The sequence below is a fragment of the Somniosus microcephalus genome, chromosome 22 (assembly GCF_052327205.1).
Source record: "Somniosus microcephalus isolate GS21.2 chromosome 22, FLI_Smic_1.0, whole genome shotgun sequence".
NCBI lineage: Eukaryota > Metazoa > Chordata > Chondrichthyes > Squaliformes > Somniosidae > Somniosus > Somniosus microcephalus.
In genome coordinates, this window is record NC_141008.1 from 48018512 (window position 1) to 48042056 (window position 23545).

Consider the following 23545-nt stretch of genomic DNA (forward strand, 5'->3'; position numbering starts at 1 on the left):
CTTAAACACCTCGATTCGATCACCCCTTAATCTTCTAAACTCCAGGGAATACAAGCCCAGTCTGTGTAACCTGTCCTCGGAATTTAACCCTTTTAGCCCCGGGTATCGATCTGGTAAATCTGCGCTGCTCCCCCTCCGAGGCCAATATATCCTTCCCGAGGGTCGGGCCCAGAACTGAACCCAGTTACTGCAGGTGGGGTCTGACCAGAGCTTTATACAACTGAAGCTTCACTTCCTCACTTTATATTCCAGCCCCGGAGATAAAGGCCAACATCCCATTAGCCTTTATAATTATTTTTCGTACCAGTCCACTAGCTTTTAATGATTTTTTTTTTTAAACTTGCTTATGTGATCTGGGCGTCGCTGGCAATGCCAGCATTTATTGCTCATCCCTTATTGCCCTTGAGAAGGTGGTGGTGAGCCGCCTTCTTGAACCGCTGCAGTCCGTGTGGTGAAGGTGCTCCCACAGTGCTGTTAGGGAGGGAGTTCCAGGATTTTGACTCAGAGACGATGAAGGATCGGTGATCTATTTCTAAGTCAGGATGGTGTGTGACTTGGAGGGGAACTTGGAGGTGGTGGTGTTCCCATGCGTCTGCTGCCCTTGTCCTTCTAGGTGGAAGAGGTCGTGGGTTTGGGAGGTGCTGCCGAAGAAGCCTTGGCGAGTTGCTGCAGTGCATCTTACAGATGGTACATACTGCAGCCACGGTGCGCCAGTGGTGGAGGGAGTGAATGTTTAAGGTGGTAGATGGGGTGCCAATCAAGCGGGCTGCTTTGTCCTGGATGGTGTCGAGCTTCTTGAGTGTTGTTGGAGCTGCACTCATCCAGGCAAGTGGAGAGTATTCCATCACACTCCTTACTTGTGCCTTGTAGATGGTGGAAAGGCTTTGGGGAGTCAGGAGGTGAGACACTCACCGCAGAATACCCAGCCTCTGACCTGCTCTTGTAGCCAATTGTATTTATGTGGCTGGTCCAGTTAAGTTTCTGGTCAATGGTGACCCCCCAGGATGTTGATAGTGGGGGATTCGACGATGGTAATGCTGATGAATGTCAAGGGGAGGTGGTTTGACTCTCGCTTGTTGGAGATAGTCATTGCCTGGCACTTCTGTGGCACGAATGTTACCTGCCACTTATCAGCCCAGCCTGTTCGTTGTCCAGGTCTTGTTGCATGCGGGCATGGACTGCTTCATTATCTGAGGAGTTATGAATGGTGCTGAACACTGTGCAGTCATCAGTGAACATCCCCATTTCTGACCTTATGTTGAAGAGAAGGTCTTTGATGAAGCAGCCTAGGACACTGCCCTGAGGAACTCCTGCGATGTCCTGGGGCTGTGATGATTGACCTTCAACCACCACAACCATCTTCCTTTGTGTTAGATATGACTCCAGCCAGTGGAGCGTTTTCCCCCCGATTCCCATTGACTTCAGTTTTACTAGGGCTCCTTGATGCCACACTCGGTCAAATGCTGCCTTGATGTCAAGGGCAGTCACTCTCACCTCACCTCTGGAATTCAGCTCCTTTGTCCGTGTTTGGACCAAGGCTGTAATGAGGTCGGGAGCCGAGTGGTCTTGGCAGAACCCAACTGGGCATCAGTGAGCAGGTTATTGGTGAGTAAGTGCCACTTGATAGCACTGTCGATGACACCTTCCATCACTTGGGGAAAGAGGGAGCTGTTCCGTTGGGACAGGCTCCACTTAAACCGGGCTTCAACCAGTGCCTTGGCGACTCGAATAACTCGGGCAGTAGACAGGGCTTTAAACTAATAAGGGGGCGGGGGGAGGATTCAGGAAAGAGTAAATTTAAAAGAGAAATGTCAAGGCTGTAGAGCAGAGCAGAGTTTTGGGTAAAAATAAGCAGAGTGGGTCAGGAAGGAACAGAGAGAGGAACCAAGGTAATAGAGGAGCAGTGACTAAGGTGACATCAGGGGAAAATAGAAATAAGTCAAAGCTAAAGGTATTATATCTGAGTGCGTGAAGCATTCGCAACAAAATAGATGAATTCATTGCAGAGATAGAAATGAATAGGTTTGATCTAATAGCCATTACAGAGACGTGGTTGCGAAGTGACCAAGGTTGGGAACTAAATATTCCAGGATACTTAACTTTTAGAAGAGATAGGCAAAATGGAAAAGGAGGCAGGGTAGCCCTGATAATAAAGGATGGGGTAAAGACAGTAGAGAGAAAGGATCTTTGCTCCGAAAATCAAAAGTAGGATCAGTTTGGGCGGAGCTAAGAAACAGCAAGGGGCAGAAAACATTGGTGGGAGTTGTTTATAGGCCCTCAAACAGTAGTTGTAATGTAGGGCAGAGTATAAATCAGGAAATTAGAGGCACATGTAACAAGGGTAATACAGTGATCATGGGGGACTTTAATCTACATATAGACTGGGCAAACCAAATTTGCAGTAATAGTGTGGAGGACGAATTCATGGAATGTATGCAAGATAGTTTTCCAGATCACTATGTTGAGGAACCAACTAGGGAACAGGCTATTTTAGATCTACTATTGTGCAATGAGAAAGTGTTAATTAATAACCTTGTAGTAAAGGGGCCCTTAGGGAAGAGTGACCACAATATGATAGAATTTTGTACAGTTTGAAAGTGAGTTAGTTAAATCCAAAACTAGGGTCTTAAATCTAAACAAAGCAAACTACGTAGGTATGAGGGGCAAGTTAGCTCTGGTAGATTGGGAAACTACATTAAAAGGTATGACAGTAGACAAGCAATGGCTAGCATATAAAGAATTAATACATAATTTACAACAAATATACATTCCTTTAAGGCTCAAAGACCCCACAGGAAAGGTGGTCCAACCGTGGCTAACAAGAGAAGTTAAAGATAGTAATAACAACAGAAAACGCTGGAAATCCTCAGCAGGCCAGGCAGCATCCGTGGAGAGAGAAACAGAGTCAACGCTTCAGGTCGAAGACCTTTCATCAGAACTGGGAAAAAGCAGGAAATGGAAAGCAAGTTTAGGGGCTGGGAAAAGGGGGAGGGGATGAAAGAACAAAAGGGAAGGTCTGTGATAGGATAGAGAGCAGGAGAGATTAAGAGACATTGAGAGACATTAAGAGATCTTCAAGGCAAGTTAAAAATAGTATTAGATCAAAGGAAGAGGCTTATTATGTTACCAAAAAGAGTAGTAAGCCTGAGGATTGGGAGGATTTTAGAAGTCATAGTGTCATAACGGCACAGAAGGAGGCCATTCGGCCCATTGAGTCCGTGCTGGCTCTCTGTCGAGCAATCCAGTCAGTCCCATTCCCCCGCTCTATCCCCGTAGCCCTGCAAGTTTATTTCCCTCAAGTGCCTATCCAGACTCCCCTTGAAAACATTGAGGCCTAGAAATTCAGTATAGCCACTTTTGGGGCGGTAAAGTCGGGCGGCCGCTGAAGTTTGCGCCCGGCGCAAAGTCGAGGCCACTTCGCCGATATTCAGTAGCATCGCCCTAAGAGGTTGCTGCAGCGCTAAAACTGGCGATGCACGACTATCTTTAGGCGCTAAGCCGGCAGTGCTGAGCTATACCGCCGAGGCCGGGCGCAGCGCAGGTGCGGTGATTTCTTCATTGACGGCAGACACGCTGGCGCCGGCCAGCTCTTAAAGGGGGAAGGTTCGATTTTTTTGGCTGCCACGCCCTGGACACTGCAGCCCTCCACCTAGGCCTGAGCACTGCTGCTGCAACTCTTCACCGCCCAGAACGATGCAGAAGGCCCGGGAGAGAGCGCTGCACTTCAGCGAGGGTGACCTGAGGCTGCTGGTTAGCGCAGTGGAGCGAAGACGCCATGTTTTGTTCCCTGACAGTGGCAAGAAGCCGGTGCCCAGCGTCTACCGCAAAGCCTGGAGGGAGGTCTCCAACAGGGTGACATCCAACAGTGTGGTTGCCAGGAATCCTGTACAATGCAGGAAAACGTTCAACGACCTCACTCGGATTGTCAGGGTGAGTACCCTTTCCAGTGTCCTCCTCATCCTTGCATGTGCACCTCACATTATGGACAAAGGGACCTGAAAGCCCTAATGGCCAGCCCTCATCCAGCAGCTATGGGACTGGCATGAACATCAATTGCACATTCTGCACTTTACACACTGACCAAGCTATTCGACCATGGGAGGCAGTGCAGACAAGATCAGGGCTACACACCGTCCAAGCTATTCGACCATGGGAGGCAGTGCAGACAAGATCAGGGCTACACACCGTACTTAGAGGCCGTCCTTTCTCTTGCAGGCCAAGCTGGCTAACAACAGGCGTAGCCAGATTCCGACCAGTGGAGGCCGACCTCAGCACCAAGAGCTTACCGACCTAGACCAGCGCGTGGAGCGCATTATGGGAGTCCGTGTGATTGGCCCCGTTGCCACTGGAGATGCCGACCCTGTTCTGGGCACCAATGGTAAGGACATCACCTTTTGGACCTCTCTCGTTCCACTTGCGCATCAGATCAACATCCTTTGCCACTGTCCGACCAATGCGGTGAATGGCACCACTCATGCCTCCCTCGCTGATGCCCTGTCCTCACTCTAAAGCTACTCTTGTGCCTTCCTGCTTTCAGATGGTGAGACGCCAGGTGAGGAGGCGGGCCTTGAAGCTGCCAGTGACAGCCCCTCGGAAGAGGAGGAGGAGGAGGAGGAAGAGGTAGCCGGCCCATCAGTGGCACCCTCAGCCGCGGCAGCCCATGGCGATGTAGGGGACACGTCTTCCCTGGAGGGGAGCCTGGGGGAAGGGTCGCAGGAGAGTGAAGTTCCTGGGCCCAGCGGCCTGCAGCAACGCGGGAGGGGTGGGGAAGCTCGGCGGCCTTCTCCCCAGAGGGTGAGTGCGGCCTCCAGTCCTGCGACGGTCAGCGCAGAGGAGGTGCGCCTCCTAGAGGAAATGGCCGTCGACTCGGAGCGCAGGCACACGGAGCTCATGGGGGTAGTGGCACGGATGCCTGACTCCATACAGTCACTGGCTCGGAGTGTGGAGGAATTCAGGGCAGCACAGTCGGCGAGTTCCCAAGTACTCACTCGTGCCGTCCAGGCCCAGGCCAGGAGTCTCCAGGAATTCGGGGCAGCACAGTCGGCGAGTACCCAAGTGCTCACTCATGCCGTCCAGTCACTGGCTGGGAGTGTGGAGGAATTCGGGGCAGCACAGTCGGCGAATACCCAAGTGCTCAGTCGTGCCGTCCAGTCACTGGCTGGTCTTATGCGGTCACAGACCAGGGCAGCACGGGCACTAACTGGTGCCACACTGGCTGCATCAGCCAGGCATCGCCAGGGCACCCGCCGCCCTGCAGCAGCCCAGCGGGCCGTCCTTCAGCAGTTTGCTGCGCATGCTGCAGTGCTGGCCCGGGCGACTGCCACTGTATCAGGCGACCAGCGAGCGCCTGCCATCAGCCAGCTTGCCCCCATTCCTGCAGCCGACACTGCCACTCCACCAGTGCAGCTGCCACCAGCTGCTGGACACACTGATGCCGCCCAGCCACAGCTGCAGCAGTCACCAGCCGGCCCCTCGAGGGCCAGAGCTCGTGCAGGCCGACCCCCAAGGGCATCTGCCGTCTCGCCATGTGCCCCTCAGGAGCCTTCCCCCAGCCTTGCTGCAGCCACTGGGCTCCAATTGAGGAGGAGCAGCAGGGCGGGCAGGGGCCGCACAAGTATGCGCAAGGCATCGCCCTCGCGGGCCAAAAAGTAGAAGGTGTGGCCAAATGTGTTGTTTTTATGAAGGCCGAGGATGTTGTGTTTGTTTTTATGAAGGCCGAGGATGTTGTGTTTGTTTTTATGAAGGCCGAGGATGTTGTGTTTGTTTTTATGAAGGCCGAGGATGACGGTCTTTTTTGTTTCACTGTTCTGTTAATCCTCTCCAGGTTGTGGGAGCGAGTTATGTGTCTGACTGTTTTTGGGGGGTTTTTTCTGTTTCTGTTTGTCATGTGGGAAGGGCACAGAGTTTGTGGAATAAACAATTTTCTTTAATCAGATTGTCCATGTTTGAACTTTGAAGTTTTTGTTGCCTTGACCGGCTGAGGGCCTGCGGAGCGGCTGCATTCATGTTCTTTCATTGGCACAAGCCATTCCCTGAGAGGGGGCCTAGAACCTACGTTCAATAAGCCGCCGACGGGCGGCCCTTGGACCTTGTGCCTCCCTCCTGTGCTGGTCCTCCTCCTCCTGCTCCTCCTGCTCCTCCTCCTGAGGTGGTGCTCCAATCTGTGGTGGCAATGCCTGAGTCCTGCGGATAGCCAGGTTGTGCAGCATGCAGCAAACGACCACGAAATGGGAGACTCGCTCCGGCGAATACTGCAGGGCTCCGCCGGAACGATCCAGGCAGTGGAACCGTTGCTTCAGGGCGCCGATTGTTTGTTCGATGATGTTCCTGGTCGCTTGATGGCTCTCGTTGTATGCCTCTTCAGCAGGGGTCCTGGGCGCGCGGTGCGGGGTCATGAGCCAGGTACACAAAGGATAGCCTTTGTCCCCGATAAGCCATCCTCATGGCTGAGGCTGTGCCTGGAACATGTCAGCCACAGTAGTCTGTCGCAGGATGAAGGCATCGTGGCTGCTGCCTGGAAAGCGGGCATTGACAGCTAGGATGAGCTGCCTGTGGTTACACACCAGCTGTACATTGAGGGAATGGTAGCCCTTCCGGTTGCGGTAATCCTCGGCATTCTCCACAGGTGCCCGCAAAGCCACATGCGTGCAGTCAATGGCGCCCTGCACCATGGGAAAGCGCGCTATTCTTCCAAATCCCATGGCACGCTGTTGCTGCTTGTCCAGGGTCATGGGGAAGGAGATGAACTGACGTCTCCTTCTGAAAAGGGCATTGGTCACCTGGCGGATGCAGCAATGCACGGCGAACTGGGAGATGTTAGCAATGTCCCCAGCAGCGGATTGGAAGGAGCCGGTGGCATAGAAGTTGAGAGCCACCGTCACCTTCACTGCCACCGACAGAGACGTCCTGCACCTCAGCTGTGGCTGCAGATCTCTCCGAAGCAGCTGGCAGATCTCTGTGACAACCTCCCTTCGGAATCGCAGCCTCCTAACACACTGGTCGTCAGACATCTTGAGATAGGAGAACTGCTGGCGGTAGACCCTGGGTGGGTAAGGCCTCCCTTGGCGACGCCTGTTGCCACCTCTCCGTCTAGCCAGGGCTCGCACTCTCTCACGGCGTCTGTGAGCCCTTTGGATGTAATTGTGAAAGCCAGCGTTGACACCCATTGCAGCCCCCATAATATGCTGGCAAACAATGAGATATGAATGAAGGCAAAGACAATTGCAAAGCTGTGGCCTGAAGCCAGAAGTACCTGTCCTAGTGTTGGGCCAAAGCAGTAAGCTCTCTACCTTGGTCTCTCTCCAAAGATCCGTCTCACAAGAATGAGTGCTGCAAAATGGCAGCCTTTTATAGTGCAGGTGAAGTGCCCTTTAATTTGCGTTCCCCGCGGCCCGCATCGGCTGAGCACCGCTCCACTCAACAGTCGCGAGGGCCGCCAGGCGCACAATGGGCCGGCGCGACTGAAGTTCCGGTTGGGGGCGCACAAAGGGCGTTGCACGAGGAAATGACATCATGATCTGCGCGCGCAGCTGAGTGCGCGCAAAGACTTTGCGCCGGCGCTAAATGTCTACTGAAGTTGGGGCGAGGCGCAGATCGCGCTGCGCCCGGGCGCTAAGCGCCTCGTGCTCGACATCTACTCCTCCTAAGGCGCTAACGGCTGGCGCAACCAACTGAATTTCTAGCCCTAGTGTCTCCGCTTCCACCACTTCCGTCGGCAGTGAGTTCCAGGTCCTCACCACTCGCTGCGTAAAAAAGTTTTTCCTCACATCCCCCCTGTATCTCTTGCCCAAAACCTTAAATCTGTGTCCCTAGTCCTTGTACCATCAACTAGTGGGAACAGCCTTTCCCCGTCTAGCCTATCCAAACCCGTCATAATCTTGTGCACCTCTTTCAAATCACCCCTCAACCTCCTTTGCTCTAATGAAAACAAATCCAACCTATCCTTGTAACTAAGATCCCCCATCCCCAAAACCATTCTGGTAAATCTCCTCTGCACCCTCTCAAGGGCCTTCACATCCTTCCTAAAGTGTGGTGATCAGAACTGGACACAATACTCCAGTTGTGGCCTAACCAGCGCTTTATAAAGGTTCAACATAACTTCTCTACTTTTGTACTCAATACCTCTATTTATGAAGCCCAAGCTCCCATATACTTTGTTATCCTTTTTGTCGTACGGAGACCAGAACTGTGCACAATAGCCCGAGTGTGGTCTCACCAAGGTTCTGTATAAATTTAACATCACCTCCCTACTTTTGTATTCAATTGCTCTAGAAATGAACCCCAGTGATTTGTTTGCACTCTTTATGGCCTTATCAACTGTGATGCTACTTTTTAGGGATTTATGTATCTGTATTCCCAGATCTCTTTGCTCCTCTATCCCATTTAATTTCTTACCTTCCAAGAAATATGCCCGTATTCCTCCTACCAAAATGAACCATGTTACACTTCATTATATTGAATTTCATTTGCCATTTATTCGCCCACTCTGCGAGCCTGTTTATGTCTTCCTATAGTTTGGCGCAGTCCCTCATATTATTAGCTGTACACCCCACCCCCCCACAGAAAAATGGCAAATGCAGTATAATGTGGATAAATGTGAGGTTATCCACTTTGGTGTCAAAAACAAGAAGGCAGATTATTATCTGAATAGCAATAGATTGGGAGAAGGGGAAGTGCAACGAGACCTGGGTGTCCTTGTGCACCAGTCGCTGAAGATAAGCATGCAGGTGTAGCAGGCGGTTAAGAAGGCAAATGGTATGTTGGTCTTCGTAGCGAGAGGGTTCGAGTACAGGAACAAGGATGTCTTGCTACAGTTGTACAGGGCCTTGGTGAGACCGCACCTTGAGTATTGTGTGCAGTTTTGGTCGCCTTACCTGAGGAAGGACATTCTTGCCATGGAAGGAGTGCAGCGAAGATTCACCAGACTGATACCTGGGATGGCAGGAATGACGTATGAGGAGAGATTGTGTCAATTGGGCTTATACTCACTGGAGTTTAGAAGATTGAGAGGGGATCTCATCGAAACCTATAAAATTCTGTCAGGCCTGGACAGACTAGATGCTGGAAGGATGTTTCTGATGGCGGGGGAGTCCAGAACCAGGGGTCACAGTCTAAGGATAAGGGGTAGGCCATTTAGGACCGAAATGAGGAGGAATTTCTTCACCCAGAGAGTGGTGAACCTGTGGAATTCTCTGTCACAGAGGGCGGTGGAGGCCAGTTCATTAAATATATTCAAGAAGGAGTTGGATATATTTCTTAAGGCTAAAGGGATCAAAGGATATGGGGAGAAGGCAGGGACAGGGTGCTGAATTTGGATGATCAGCCATGATCTTATTGAATGGTGGAGCAGGCTCGAAGGGCCGAATGGCCTACTCCTGCTCCTATCTTCTATGTTTCTATGTTTACCCCCCACCCCCGTCCCCCCAACCCAATTTGGCATAATCTGCAATTTTCGACACCTTACCTCGAATTTCTGAGTGCAAATTATTTCTGTATCTGGTGAGCTTCAGTAATTCCAGCACAGATCCTTGCGGGACCCCATTTCCCGATTCCTGCCAGTCCAAGAAACTTCCTGACATGAATCAGTCATTCATGAAAGAAAGACTTATGAAATAATACTGAGCGGCCTGTGGGTGGCGCTGTCCAGGGAGAGTATAAATACTCGGGCACGGGCCCAGCTTGCGCAGGACATTCTTAACAGGAACTAGTGAAGGACACAACTAGACCTCCATGTTGTAAAACAGTTGATTAAAGCTTTGTTTAACGCTTAGACCAAGTGCCTAGTAGTTTTCTTACGTCACTTCCCTTAACTCCCACCCTCCGATTTTTGTTCTGTTGTCATCTTTCTATCCATTCTGCTCCCTGGTCCCTCATTCCACACACCCTGACCTTTGTCACAAGTCTTGTTATAAATCTCATCATCAAGAAACTACTTATGAAATAATGCTGGACGGCCAGCTGGTGGCGCTGTCCAAGGAGTATAAATACTCGGGCGTGGGCCCCAGCTTTCCAGGGACATTTTGTAAGACAAGGAGCTAGCGAGATACAACCATGTTCTGAAACAAGTTGATTAAAGCCTTGCTTTATACTCAAACCAAGTACGTAGTGAGTTTTATTACATCAAGTCTCACACTTTATTCTTAGTGCCCTCTGTAGCACTCTAGCAAGCCACTCAGTTACATAAAAAAAGAAAATCACCGAGAGAAAAATAAATTAGTGCCTAGGCTGAAACACTTGGCTGAAGTTCTGGGGGCAGCCAGTGACGGTGGAACTGTGCCCCAGCGCGAGCCAGCGTCTCGAGGAGACCAAGTGAGAAATCTGGAATTAAAAAAAAGATTTTCTCGACTCGATTCTAAACCCCAAACACATTAACACCCCCCTGAATGTTACACAAGGAAAGCATTAATACCCCTGGGGAGAGAGGAGAGGAAGAAAGAAAGAGAAACAGACAAGGAGAGAGGGAGAGAAAAAAGAGAAAAAGAAAAAAGTAAGAAAGAAATAAAGAGAAAGAAGGAGAGAGAGAAGGACAATTGGCTAACTGGCACCGAGTCCCGTTCGCCCATCGCCCCTGTGCTCGCTGACCTACATTGGCTCCCCGTTAAGCAATGCCTTCCACATAAGTACAGCTATTGAGAGGAATTGTTTAGACAATGAAAAAGGAAGCACTCACTGGTTGAATTGCCCCTTCAGCACCAGGTTGGGGCCGGTCCCAGTCAGAGTCGCTGTGCCGCCGATACTGGCTGCATAGCAGACGCACAAAGTCAAGGCTTTACATATACGCTGCTGCTCACTGTCGGCCTCGGGGCTTGTCGAAGCCGTGGGAACATTTCCGTTCAGGTTCGGGCCCGGATCATTTCTGTGGTCAAGCGACGGGGAAACCGGAGCTGCAGGATGCAAAAAAAGGAAAAACCCCACACCCATTACCTCACCGCAGAGAGGGGCAGATTCTCATGTCAAGCGCGAATCGGGCGGGCGATGTAATCGCACTGGCGGGAGGCACGAGGCACTTTCTGCGTAATGCTGGCAAGCAGTGCCGGCGGTCAGTGTGTCCACTTCCTACTCCACGGAGCAGAGCCGGACGTTGACGGTTAAATGGGAAAGGCCATGGGGTGAACAACAGCTGATTTATTACTTTATTACACACAATGTTTTATCCGCTCAGCCCTGTGCCCTGAAGGTGCTGATTGTTGCTGCCTCGTGGGTCCACAGACACTGACGGGGGGCAGGGGGGCTTTGCTATTTAATCCGAGTGGCCATGCTTCATGTGTGAATGTTGGCAGGCTATTTGACCATGGGGAACACGTCAGCTGAGCCTGATCCCGTCCTCAAACAGCCTCCACGTCTGCGCACTTTCCAGCGGGAGTGGATAGACGGCGATGAGGAGAAGGAACTCCAGCAGGTGAAGAGGAGGCCTGGCCCAGGGGCACACCACCAATCGTGGAACCCCAGCTCAGATCAACCAAGTCACGGCTTCGAGCCAGGACCGACCTGATCTCTATGACTCAGTGACAGCCTGGGCAGCAGCCAGTTGTTCTTTCACCCCCTCCCTGGGCCTCTAGCCCCCGGGGGCTGCAGAGAGTCCCACCCTCTTAAGCAGGCATGGCTCGGGGATGGGAGCAAGCAAGGTGTGAAATCTTATTAAAGACGCCTGATGGAAGAGTTAATGCACTAGAGACCTGCCGAGTCCATTTCATTACTGGTGCTCTTCTCCTTCAGCTCCATGTCGACAGTAACCTGGCCGTTTTCCAGGTCCATCTTTTCTGCCTCCACTTCAGTGCTGTTGAGCTGCTCTAACACGGCCTGGGCGATGGGCACCATCATGGCAGTGGTGGCTGTGTTACTGATCCACATCGAGAGGAAAGCGGTCACGCTCATGAACCCCAACATTAACCTGGAAAGGACACAGAACAAGACCAGTCCGGGATGTGAAAATACCTTTCAGCCCATCAAAGCCCCTCCCTCTGGTACATTAACCCATTGAAGCCCCTCCCTCTGGTACATTAACCCATCGAAGTCCCTCCCTCTGGTACACTAACCCATCAAAGCCCCTCCCTCTGGTACATTAACCCATTGAAGCCCCTCCCTCTGGTGCATTAACCCATTGAAGCCCCTCCCTCTGGTACACTAACCCATCGAAGCCCCTCCCTCTGGCACACTAACCCATCGAAGCCCCTCCCTCTGGCACACTAACCCATTGAAGCCCCTCCCTCTGGCACACTAACCCATTGAAGCCCCTCCCTCTGGCACACTAACCCATCGAAGCCCCTCCCTCTGGTACATTAACCCATCGAAGCCCCTCCCTCTGGTACACTAACCCATTGAAGCCCCTCCCTCTGGTACACGAACCCATTGAAGCCCCTCCCTCTGGTACACTAACCCATCGAAGCCCCTCCCTCTGGCACACTAACCCATCGAAGCCCCTCCCTCTGGCACACTAACCCATCGAAGCCCCTCCCTCTGGTACATTAACCCATCAAAGCCCCTCCCTCTGGTACATTAACCCATTGAAGCCCCTCCCTCTGGTACATTAACCCATTGAAGCCCCTCCCTCTGGTACACTAACCCATCGAAGCCCCTCCCTCTGGTACATTAACCCATCGAAGCCCCTCCCTCTGGTACATTAACCCATCAAAGCCCCTCCCTCTGGTACATTAACCCATTGAAGCCCCTCCCTCTGGTACATTAACCCATCAAAGCCCCTCCCCTCTGGTACATTAACCCATCGAAGCCCCTCCCTCTGGTACACTAACCCATCGAAGCCCCTCCCTCTGGTACATTAACCCATTGAAGCCCCTCCCTCTGGTACATTAACCCATTGAAGCCCCTCCCTCTGGTACACTAACCCATTGAAGCCCCTCCCTCTGGCACACTAACCCATCGAAGCCCCTCCCTCTGGCACACTAACCCATCGAAGCCCCTCCCTCTGGTACACTAACCCATTGAAGCCCCTCCCTCTGGCACACTAACCCATTGAAGCCCCTCCCTCTGGTACACTAACCCATTGAAGTCCCTCCCTCTGGTACATTAACCCATCAAAGCCCCTCCCTCTGGTACATTAACCCATTGAAGCCCCTCCCTCTGGTACATTAACCCATTGAAGCCCCTCCCTCTGGTACACTAACCCATCGAAGCCCCTCCCTCTGGTACATTAACCCATCAATGCCCCTCCCTCTGGTACATTAACCCATTGAAGTCCCTCCCTCTGGTACATTAACCCATCGAAGCCCCTCCCTCTGGTACATTAACCCATCAAAGCCCCTCCCTCTGGTACATTAACCCATTGAAGCCCCTCCCTCTGGTACACTAACCAATCGAAGCCCCTCCCTCTGGTACACTAACCCATCGAAGCCCCTCCCTCTGGTACATTAACCCATTGAAGCCCCTCCCTCTGGTACATTAACCCATCGAAGCCCCTCCCTCTGGTACATTAACCCATCGAAGCCCCTCCCTCTGGTACATTAACCCATCGAAGCCCCTCCCTCTGGTACATTAACCCATCGAAGCCCCTCCCTCTGGTACATTAACCCATCGAAGCCCCTCCCTCTGGCACACTAACCCATTGAAGCCCCTCCCTCTGGTACACTAACCTATCGAAGCCCCTCCCTCTGGTACATTAACCCATTGAAGCCCCTCCCTCTGGTACATTAACCCATCAAAGCCCCTCCCTCTGGTACACGAACCCGTCAAAGCCCCTCCCCCTGGTACACTAACCCACCGAAGCCCCTCCCTCTGACACACTAACCCACTGAAGCCCCTCCCCCCGGTACACTAACCCATCGAAGCCCCTCCCTCTGGTAGATTAACCCATTGAAGCCCCTCCCTCTGGTACACGAACCCATTGAAGCCCCTCCCTCTGGTACATTAACTCTCCAATGAAGTTCATCTCTGGTGCAGATGTGTAAAACAGCATTGTCCACATGTGGGTGATAAGACATCTTGTGCTTTGGGTTCTAACTCCAAACCTGAAGCAAACTGGACACACCTAAAATCAACCAACATCGCTTCAGGATTTCCTCAACCTGAAGTCTACCTCTCCTTCTCTCATTGACAAAAATCACTATTACTTGCACCCCCCACATCTTGGCTATTCTACATCTACGGGATGTGACACTGACCTTGAATTTATTGGGTAGGGAAGTGCTTACTGTCCTTTTATCCCGCCCTCTAATGATATGCAGTGACCGTCACTTTGTGCTTGATGCCAGTAATATTCCATCTGTAACACAACTGAATAAAAGGATGGACAAAGTCTTACAGAGCCGGCTTGATCCCAACACAAAGGAGGGCCCTCAGTGCGATGCGTTTGTGAAGGTTCCAGTGTTCAATAGCTACAGCCACCATTAACCCACCGAGGAAGAGCATGTTGGTGTCCTTCAGATACTGCATACACACCTGGAACAGAAAGCACACAGCGGTAGAACATCACATTGAGGCAGTGTGGGTGGGTGTTACCCCGTCTGAGACAAGCACGTCTCTGTATTGCCAAGAGCTAGACTGGGGTGAGCAATGGGCAGTGATCTCCATTCACACTGTGACCAGTGGCCTCTGCCTCTGGCCAGCATACAGTCCTGGTAGGCTGGTGTTGACAAGCCCTCCAGAGAAACCCTTCTGATTGGCTGTAAACCAAATCCAAAATCCACTTTTTCGGACAGTTTGGGAATGGTATCAGATCACTGTGGTGACGGGAGTGGGCCTTTGGCATAGCGGTAGCATCCCCGCCGCTGGGCCAGAAGGTGTAGGGTTTCGAACCCCGCTCCAGACAGTCCCGGCAAGTGGAGTCGGAGTTCTGGCTCTAAATTCTGGGTTGACATCCAGCGGGATACTTATGTCCGTGGGTGTGGGTGGCCCCCCCCCCCTTGTATGGGTTGTGGGAGCCCGTAAAACCCTCCCGCCATAGGACTAACCACCCTAATGGCTGGTACGAAGATGGTTACGGTCACGGAAGGAGCGTTAATCGCGGCCAGAAATCCTTCCACCACTTCATACAGTTCCCCAAAGGGGACAGTGTGAAGACACGTACGACAACGACTGTGGTCATAGAGTCATAGAGTCATAGAGTTTTACAGCACAGAAAGAGGCCCTTCGGCCCATCGTGTCTGCGCCGCCCATCCATCCCTGTCCAGTCTAATCCCATTTTCCAGCATTTGGTCCATAGCCTTGTATGCAATGGCATTTCAAGTGCTCATCCAAATGCTTCTTGAATGTTGTGAGGGTTCCTGCCTCTACCACCCTTTCAGGCATTGAGTTCCACATTCCAACCACCCTCTGGGTGAAAAAGTTCCTCCTCAAATCCCCTCTAAATCTCCTGCCCCTTACCCTGAATCTATGCCCCCTTGTTATTGACCCCCCTACTAAGGGGAAAAGTTCCTCTTTGTCTACCCTATCTATGCCCCTCATCATTTTGTACACCTCAATCAGGTCCCCCCTCAGCCTTCTTTGCTCCAAGGAAAACAACCCCAGCCTGTCCAGCCTCTCTTCATAGCTGAGGCGCTCCATCCCAGGTAACATCCTGGTGAATCTTCTCTGCACCCTCTCCAAAGCAATCACATCCTTCCTATAGTGAGGCGACCAGAACTGCACACAGTACTCCAGCTGTGGCCTCACCAGCGTTTTGTACAGTTCCATCATAACCTCCCTGCTCTTATATTCTATGCCTCGGCTAATGAAGGCAAGTATCCCATATGCCTTTTTAACCACCTTATCTACCTGTTCCGCTGCCTTCAGGGATCTATGTACATGTACACCAAGGTCCCTCTGACCCTCTGTACTTCCTAGGGTCCTACCACTCATTGTGTATTCCCTTGCCTTATTTGTCCGTCCAAAATGCATCACCTCGCACTTTTCAGGGTTAAATTCCATTTGCCACTTTTCCGCCCATCTGATCAACCCGTTTATATCGTCCTGTAGCCTGAGGCTTTCCTCCTCACAATTTACCACCCCACCAATTTTCGTGTCATCTGCGAACTTACTGATCATACCTTTTACATTCTCATCCAAATCATTTATGTAGATCACAAACAACAAGGGACCCAGCACCGATCCCTGAGGTACCCCACTGGACACAGGCTTCCAGTCACAAAAGCAACCTTCGACCATCACCCTCTGCCTCCTGCCACTCAGCCAGTTTAGGATCCAACGCGCCAAGGCACCCTGGATCCCATGGGCTCTTACCTTCTTGACCAGTCTCCTATGCGGGACTTTGTCAAAAGCTTTACTGAAGTCCATGTAAACCACATCCACAGCATTTCCCTCATCCACCCCCCTAGTCACCCCCTCGAAAAATTCAATCAGATTTGTCAGACATGATTTACCCTTGACAAAGCCATGCTGACTATCCCCGATTAATCCTTGCCTCTCCAAGTGGAGACTAATTTTGTCCCTCAGAATTTTTTCCAATAATTTCCCTACCACAGATGTTAGGCTCACTGGCCTGTAATTCCCTGGTTTATCCCTGCTACCCTTCTTGAATAATGGTACTACGTTAGCTGTTCTCCAGTCCTGTGGTACATCCCCTGTGGCCAGAGAGGTTCTGAAAATTTGTGTCAGAGCCCCTGCAATCTCCTCCTTTGCCTCCCACAGCAGCCTGGGATACATCTCGTCTGGGCCTGGGGATTTATCCACTTTTTGGCCTGCTAAAACCGCTAGCACCTCCTCCCTCTCGATGCTAATATGTTCAAGTATGTCACAGCCCCCTTGCCCGATTTCTATGTCTGCATCGTCTTTCTCCATAGTGAACACAGATGCAAAAAATTCATTTAAAACCCCGCCTACATCATCTGGCTCTACACACAGATTGCCACTTTGGTCCCTAATGGGCCCTACCCTTTCCCTGGTTATCCTCTTGCCCTTAATATACTTATAAAACATCTTAGGATTTTCCTTTATTTTGCTCGCCAGTGTTATTTCATGGCCCCTCCTCGCCCTCCTAATTTCTTTTTTAAGTATGCCCCTGCATTTTTTATACTCCTCTAGGGCTTCTTCCGTCTTTAGTCTTTTGTAACTGCCAAAAGCCCCCCTTTTATTTCTAATGCATTTTTGTATATCCCTTGTCATCCAAGGTTCCCTTTGCTTGTTGGTCCCACCCTTGACCTTTACAGGAACATGTTGGCGTTGTACTCTCTCTATTTCCCTTCTGAAAGTCTCCCACTGTTTTGATGCGGATTTTCCTATAAGTAGCTGCTCCCAGTCCAATTTGGCCAGATCCTGCCTTATCATATTAAAATCGGCCTTCCCCCAATTTAGAACCCTTATTTCCGGGCCGACTTTGTCTTTTTCCATGACCACCTTAAATCTCACCGAATTGTGGTCACTGTCACCAAAGTGCTCTCCTACTGACACTTCCACCACTTGCCCGGCTACATTCCCCAGAATTAGGTCCAGTACCGCCCCCTCTCTTGTGGGACTTTCTACATGTTGGCTCAAAAAGCTCTCCTGGATGCACTTTAAGAATTCTGCACCCTCTAAGCCTTTCACACTCTGACTATCCCAATTTATATTGGGGAAGTTGAAATCCCCCACTATTATTACCCTATTATTTTCGCACTTTTCTGAGATTTGCCTACATATCTGTTCCTCTATCTCCCCCTGACTGTTTGGGGGCCTATAGTACACTCCCAGCAAAGTGCTTGCCCCCTTTTTGTTTTTAAGTTCTACCCATATGGCCTCATTAGAGGAACCCGCTAATATATCATCCCTCCTGACAGCAGTAATTGACTCCTTAATTAATATTGCAACACCCCCTCCCCTTTTACATCCCCCTCTGTCTCGCCTGAAGATTCTATACCCCGGAATATTGAGCTGCCAGTCCTGACCCTCCCTCAACCATGTCTCCGTGATAGCAACAATATCGTACTCCCATGTGTTCAACAACAACTTCAGTTCATCCACCTTATTTGCAAGACTCCTTGCATTAAAATAAATGCCTTCCAGCCCTGCCATATTCTCTTTTGCCTTCACATATTTGCTTTGCCTTCCCAGCTGACTTGTTTTTCCCTCTGTATTTGGCTGTAAATCACCCCCTACTATAGCTCCACTCTGTACCCCATCCCCCTGCCAAGTTAGTTTAAACCCCCCCCAGCAGTGCTAGCAAACCTCCCCGCAAGGATATTGGTTCCCCTCTGGTTCAGGTGTAAACCGTCCGACTTGTACAAGTCCCACCTTTCCCAGAAGCAGACCCAGTGATCCAGGAAACTAAAGCCCTCCCCCCTGCACCATCCCTTTAGCCACGCATTCATCTGTTCTATCTTCCTATTTCTATACTTACTAGCACGTGGCACCGGGAGTAATCCAGAGATTACAACCCTTGAGGTCCTGCTCTTTAATCCTTCACCTAGCTCCCTAAATTCTTGCTGCAGGACCTCATCCCTCTTTTTACCTATGTCGTTGGTACCAATGTGGACCACGACCACTGGCTGTTCACCCTCCCCCTCCAGAATGCCCTGCAGCCGCTCAGTGACATCCTTGACCCTGGCACCAGGGAGGCAACAAACCATCCTGGATTCACGTCTACGGCCACAGAAACGCCTATCTGTTCCCCTTACTATAGAATCCCCTACCACTATTGCTCTCCCACTCTTTTTCCCCCCTTCCTGGGCAGCAGGAGCACCGCCAGTGCCAGGAAGTTGGCTGCTGCTGCCTTCCCCTGGTGAGTCATCCCCCTCAACAGTATCCAAAGCGGTATACTTGTTTGAAAGGGGGATGTCCGCAGGGGTTCCCTGCACTACCTGCCTGCCTTTGTTGCTCCGCCTGATGGTCACCCCTGTGCTGCCCTACCCTGAGGCGTGAACAACTCGCTAAACGTGCAATCCACGAGCCTCTCAGCATCCATTTCATCATCAACAATGCTCAAGAGAAGGCTGAAGATTACATTGTGACTCCTTTTAATGGAGCAATTTACAGCTTTGTTTCTCTTGTGTCTGTAATGCTTTTATTATCAATTTCGCTCAAATGACGTTGGAAGCAACAGGGAGAAAACTGAACCTTACTTGTTTAGATGGCATGATTCCAAACATTGGGAAGAGTAAAGCAGGAATGATGGCAGTGATAGCCAGGGGGATGACCTCAGTGCACCAGTACACAGCCATCAGGAGGACGATGAATCCACAATAGGCTTCCTGTGAGAGAGGGAAGGAAAAGCAGGATCAGCAGGGGTCCCCTGTTAGTGAGAACATTGGTGAAACAGAAGTCAAGTTGGAATCAGTACACTCCTACTGCAAGAGTCGACCGTCGTACAAAAAATGGTCCGTTCCTCCCGCCCTTCCTCTCCTATAGGCATTGACATGCTGGGGTACACTTCAATAGGTGGCAGACAGCCATATGGCTAAATGGAAGGGTATGGGGACCTAGTGGTTACAGTACTGGACGAGCAACCCAGAGGTTCCAAGTTCAAATCCCACCATGCAAGTTTTAAAATTGAATTCAATGAGGGGGGGGGGGAACTTTAATCCCCAAAGGATGGAATATGATCATAGAAACTGAGAGATTGTCCTAAAAACCCAATTGGGTCACTAATGTCCTTTAGGGAAGGGTAATGGCCTCCCTACCTGGTCTAGCCTACATGTGACTCCAATCCCACACTGCCTCGGGTCTTAATGCACTCAGGGGCATCTAGGAATGGGCAATAAATGCTGCCTAGCCAGGGTCACCCGCATCCTGAGAACGAATAGGAGAAATGGCCACTCTTTATGCATGAGCCTAGACAGCAGATGTTGCAGGTTAGGGGGTGGGGGCAGGATCTCTGCAGGTCAATTAGAATATAGGGAATTGCTTGGTGAATAAAGACCACGGTCCACCTCGTTCACCTTCTAGTATCCCATGATCCAACGATAATGGGCTTGTTGACCAATCACAGCGATCAATCTCGATCAATGATATGTTTCTATGTCTCCAATAACTCAGATACTGGAGCACAAAATATTACTTTCTGCAAGAAATCTCTCTAATTTGCACCTGACTGAATCAACACTAACTGCTTCCACCGTCCCCTAGGGAGTCTGTTCCGTAGATTGGCCACTTGCTCTCTGAAATATTGGCCCCGATCCTTACTGGGGTGGGGTTTCTGGGGCGGGGGTGGAGGATGGGGGATCGGACAGAGTGGGGAGGGAGGTCGGGGGAGAGTTGGTGATCACAGAGTGGGGGGGTTGGTCGGTGACCGCGGGGGTGTGGTGGGGTCGTGACCACAGGCGGGCGGGGGGAGGGAGAGATCGCGGAGGGGGGGCAGGGTGGGGAAGCCCTTACCCGCTGCCGCCGGCAGCTCCCCCCCCTCCCTTTAGCCGGCGGGTTTCCCGAGCCCCGGGAAACCCGGGCCACACCAGGTAAATTCAAATTGATGACACAATCTGTGACGCGCAGCCTCATTTAAATATTACAATTACCGACCCGCCTCTCGAGAGCGGTTTACTCGCCCGACCCTAAACCCGCCCCGGTTAAACCGAAAGTGGGGCGCGATTGCGACGGGTTGGATTTGGGTTTGAGATTTTGGGAATTTTAACCTCCTGACCCTCTCCCGCCTGTCGTGGGAGGGTTGGAATTACCCCCATTGTGAATGTTAAGTGATGGGATTGAGTCTAGACTCCCTTTCCAACAAGATCACCAATTGAGCTTGGCATTTACCGAATGGGGGGAAACTTCAGAAACACAGTGACACTGGGGGGGGGGCGGGGGGTCCCATCTCCAGATGATTCCATTTGCATTAAAAAAAAACATCTTTATGGAATCATGGTCAAAAGTAGCAGCAACTGCCCTTTAAGCAGCAGGGGGGTAGCGGGAGTGGGTGCCAGCCTCTGCCAGCCTAGAACACCGGGACATCCGCCAAAAGTTCAACACCATCACCAGAATTGCTAAACTCAGTTCAGGACACACACACACAGCCGGACCGAATCTCCGAGAGACTGACCCGGACCACAAGCACTTGACACGTTATTGGAAAAGGTGCCGGGACCCTGTCTTCGCTCAGACCCATGGCGTTGTGTTTCTATGTCTTTCAGCTCCTTTCCAGCATTGAGCATTTCACAGGAATTCAGGAACTTCGCATTCCCAGCACTCTTCCTAAAACTTGTCCACTGAAACATTACACACGCGGTTTGACACATTTGCATCCTGTTTTTCTGTCTAATTGTTCGGTTTTTTTTGACGTTGTTGCGATCTATTGTTGGCTAGTCAGGAGCAGGAGGTGTAAATGAAGCTTACCTGGGTGTGCACAGCGATGGGCAAGGGCATGAGCAGCAGGACAGGTAGCCCGAGCAGAAGGGGGCTGCGATAGTCCTGGAGCAGCTTGAGGCAGGGGTCGGTGGAGCTGGACAGACGGCCGAGCCCCCGGGGTCTGGCCCCGCTCCGGACTGTCCGCTCCGCTGACCATCGCATGGTGCCGGATGCCGGCTCGCTCGGAGATCTCCTGGCTTGTTGCTCTGGGCTGTCCCTCTGGTCCGGGGAGCCGCAAAGCAAGTCTGCTCCCCTCAATGTGAAGCCTCCCTCCCGGCGTCACCTGCTCTTTGAGTGACGCTGGGAGGCTTCAGATTACAATGCCCGGACGAGGCGGCGGCTCATCTCAGACAGACCACCTCCCCCCGGGGCTCCACTGCACACTGCGAGGGCCAGGCTCAGGGGGCACACTCTATACCACAGCCCCTGGTCCAGGCTGGTGACCAATGCCGAGCCCTGGTCCAGGCTGGTGACCAATGCCATCGCCTGGTCCAGGCTGGTGACCAATGCCGAGCCCTGGTCCAGGCTGGTAACCAATGCCATCGCCTGGTCCAGGCTGGTGACCAATGCCGAGCCCTGGTCCAGGCTGGTAACCAATGCCATCGCCTGGTCCAGGCTGGTGACCAATGCCAAGCCCTGGTCCAGGCTGGTGACCAATGCCATCGCCTGGTCCAGGCTGGTGACCAATGCCCGAGCCCTGGTCCAGGCTGGTAACCAATGCCAAGCCCTGGTCCAGGCTGGTGACCAATGCCATCGCCTGGTCCAGGCTGGTGACCAATGCCAAGCCCTGGTCCAGGCTGGTGACCAATGCCATCGCCTGGTCCAGGCTGGTGACCAATGCCATCGCCTGGTCCAGGCTGGTGACCAATGCCAAGCCCTGGTCCAGGCTGGTGACCAATGCCAAGCCCTGATCCAGGCTGGTGACCAATGCCAAGCCCTGGTCCAGGCTGGGTGACCAATGCCATTGCCTGGTCCAGGCTGGTGACCAATGCCATCGCCTGGTCCAGGCTGGTGACCAATGCCATCGCCTGGTCCAGGCTGGTGACCAATGCCAAGCCCTGGTCCAGGGTGGTAACCAATGCCAAGCCTGGTCCAGGCTGGTGACCAATGCCGAGCCCTGGTCCAGGCTGGTAACCAATGCCAAGCCCTGGTCCAGGCTGGTGACCAATGCCTTGCCTGGTCCAGGCTGGTGACCAATGCCAAGCCCTGGTCCAGGCTGGTGACCAATGCCATCGCCTGGTCCAGGCTGGTGACCATGCCATTGCCTGGTCCAGGCTGGTGACCAATGCCGAGCCCTGGTCCAGGCTGGTAACCAATGCCATCGCCTGGTCCAGGCTGGTGACAATGCCATCGCCTGGTCCAGGCTGGTGACCAATGCCGAGCCCTGGTCCAGGCTGGTAACCAATGCCAAGCCCTGGTCCAGGCTGGTGGACCAATGCCATTGCCTGGTCCAGGCTGGTGACCAATGCCAAGCCCTGGTCCAGGCTGGTGACCAATGCCATCGCCTGGTCCAGGCTGGTGACCAATGCCATTGCCTGGTCCAGGCTGGTGACCAATGCCATCGCCTGGTCCAGGCTGGTGACCAATGCCATCGCCTGGTCCAGGCTGGTGACCAATGCCAAGCCCTGGTCCAGGTTGGTAACCAATGCCAAGCCTGGTCCAGGCTGGTGACCAATGCCGAGCCCTGGTCCAGGCTGGTAACCAATGCCAAGCCCTGGTCCAGGCTGGTGACCAATGCCATTGCCTGGTCCAGGCTGGTGACCAATGCCAAGCCCTGATCCAGGCTGGTGACCAATGCCAAGCCCTGGCCCAGGCTGGTGACCAATGCCATTGCCTGGTCCAGGCTGGTGACCAATGCCATCGCCTGGGTCCAGGCTGGTGACCAATGCCATCGCCTGGTCCAGGCTGGTGACCAATGCCAAGCCCTGGGTCCAGGTTGGTGACCAATGCCATCGCCTGGTCCAGGCTGGTGACCAATGCCGAGCCCTGGTCCAGGCTGGTAACCAATGCCAAGCCCTGGTCCAGGCTGGTGACCAATGCCATCGCCTGGTCCAGGGCTGGTGACCAATGCCAAGCCCTGGTCCAGGCTGGTGACCAATGCCATCGCCTGGTCCAGGCTGGTGACCAATGCCATCGCCTGGTCCAGGCTGGTGACCAATGCCAAGCCCTGGTCCAGGCTGGTGACCAATGCCATTGCCTGGTCCAGGCTGGTGCCAATGCCATCGCCTGTCCAGGGCTGGTGACCAATGCCATCGCCTGGTCCAGGCTGGTGACCAATGCCAAGCCCTGGTCCAGGCTGGTGACCAATGCCAAGCCCTGATCCAGGCTGGTGACCAATGCCAAGCCC

General features: G+C 52.4%; 1 protein-coding gene across 2 annotated transcripts in view; it reads right to left on the bottom strand.

The window, feature by feature from the left end:
- The window catches only part of LOC147102271 (Na(+)/citrate cotransporter-like), a 65997-nt gene extending 44415 nt beyond the window's left edge, over window positions 1–21582 (bottom strand). For both annotated transcript variants that reach the window (XM_085964659.1, XM_085964658.1), the window contains exons 1-5: window positions 21187–21582; window positions 18984–19112; window positions 14255–14391; window positions 11676–11890; window positions 10670–10883 (exon numbers count right to left, since the gene is read on the bottom strand). In XM_085964659.1, coding sequence (XP_085820785.1) covers window positions 10670–10883; window positions 11676–11890; window positions 14255–14391; window positions 18984–19112; window positions 21187–21360 — 869 coding nt within the window. In that variant the 5' untranslated portion in view covers window positions 21361–21582. The remainder of the gene's footprint in view (window positions 1–10669; window positions 10884–11675; window positions 11891–14254; window positions 14392–18983; window positions 19113–21186) is intronic.
- Between the last annotated feature and the right edge of the window lie 1963 nt (window positions 21583–23545).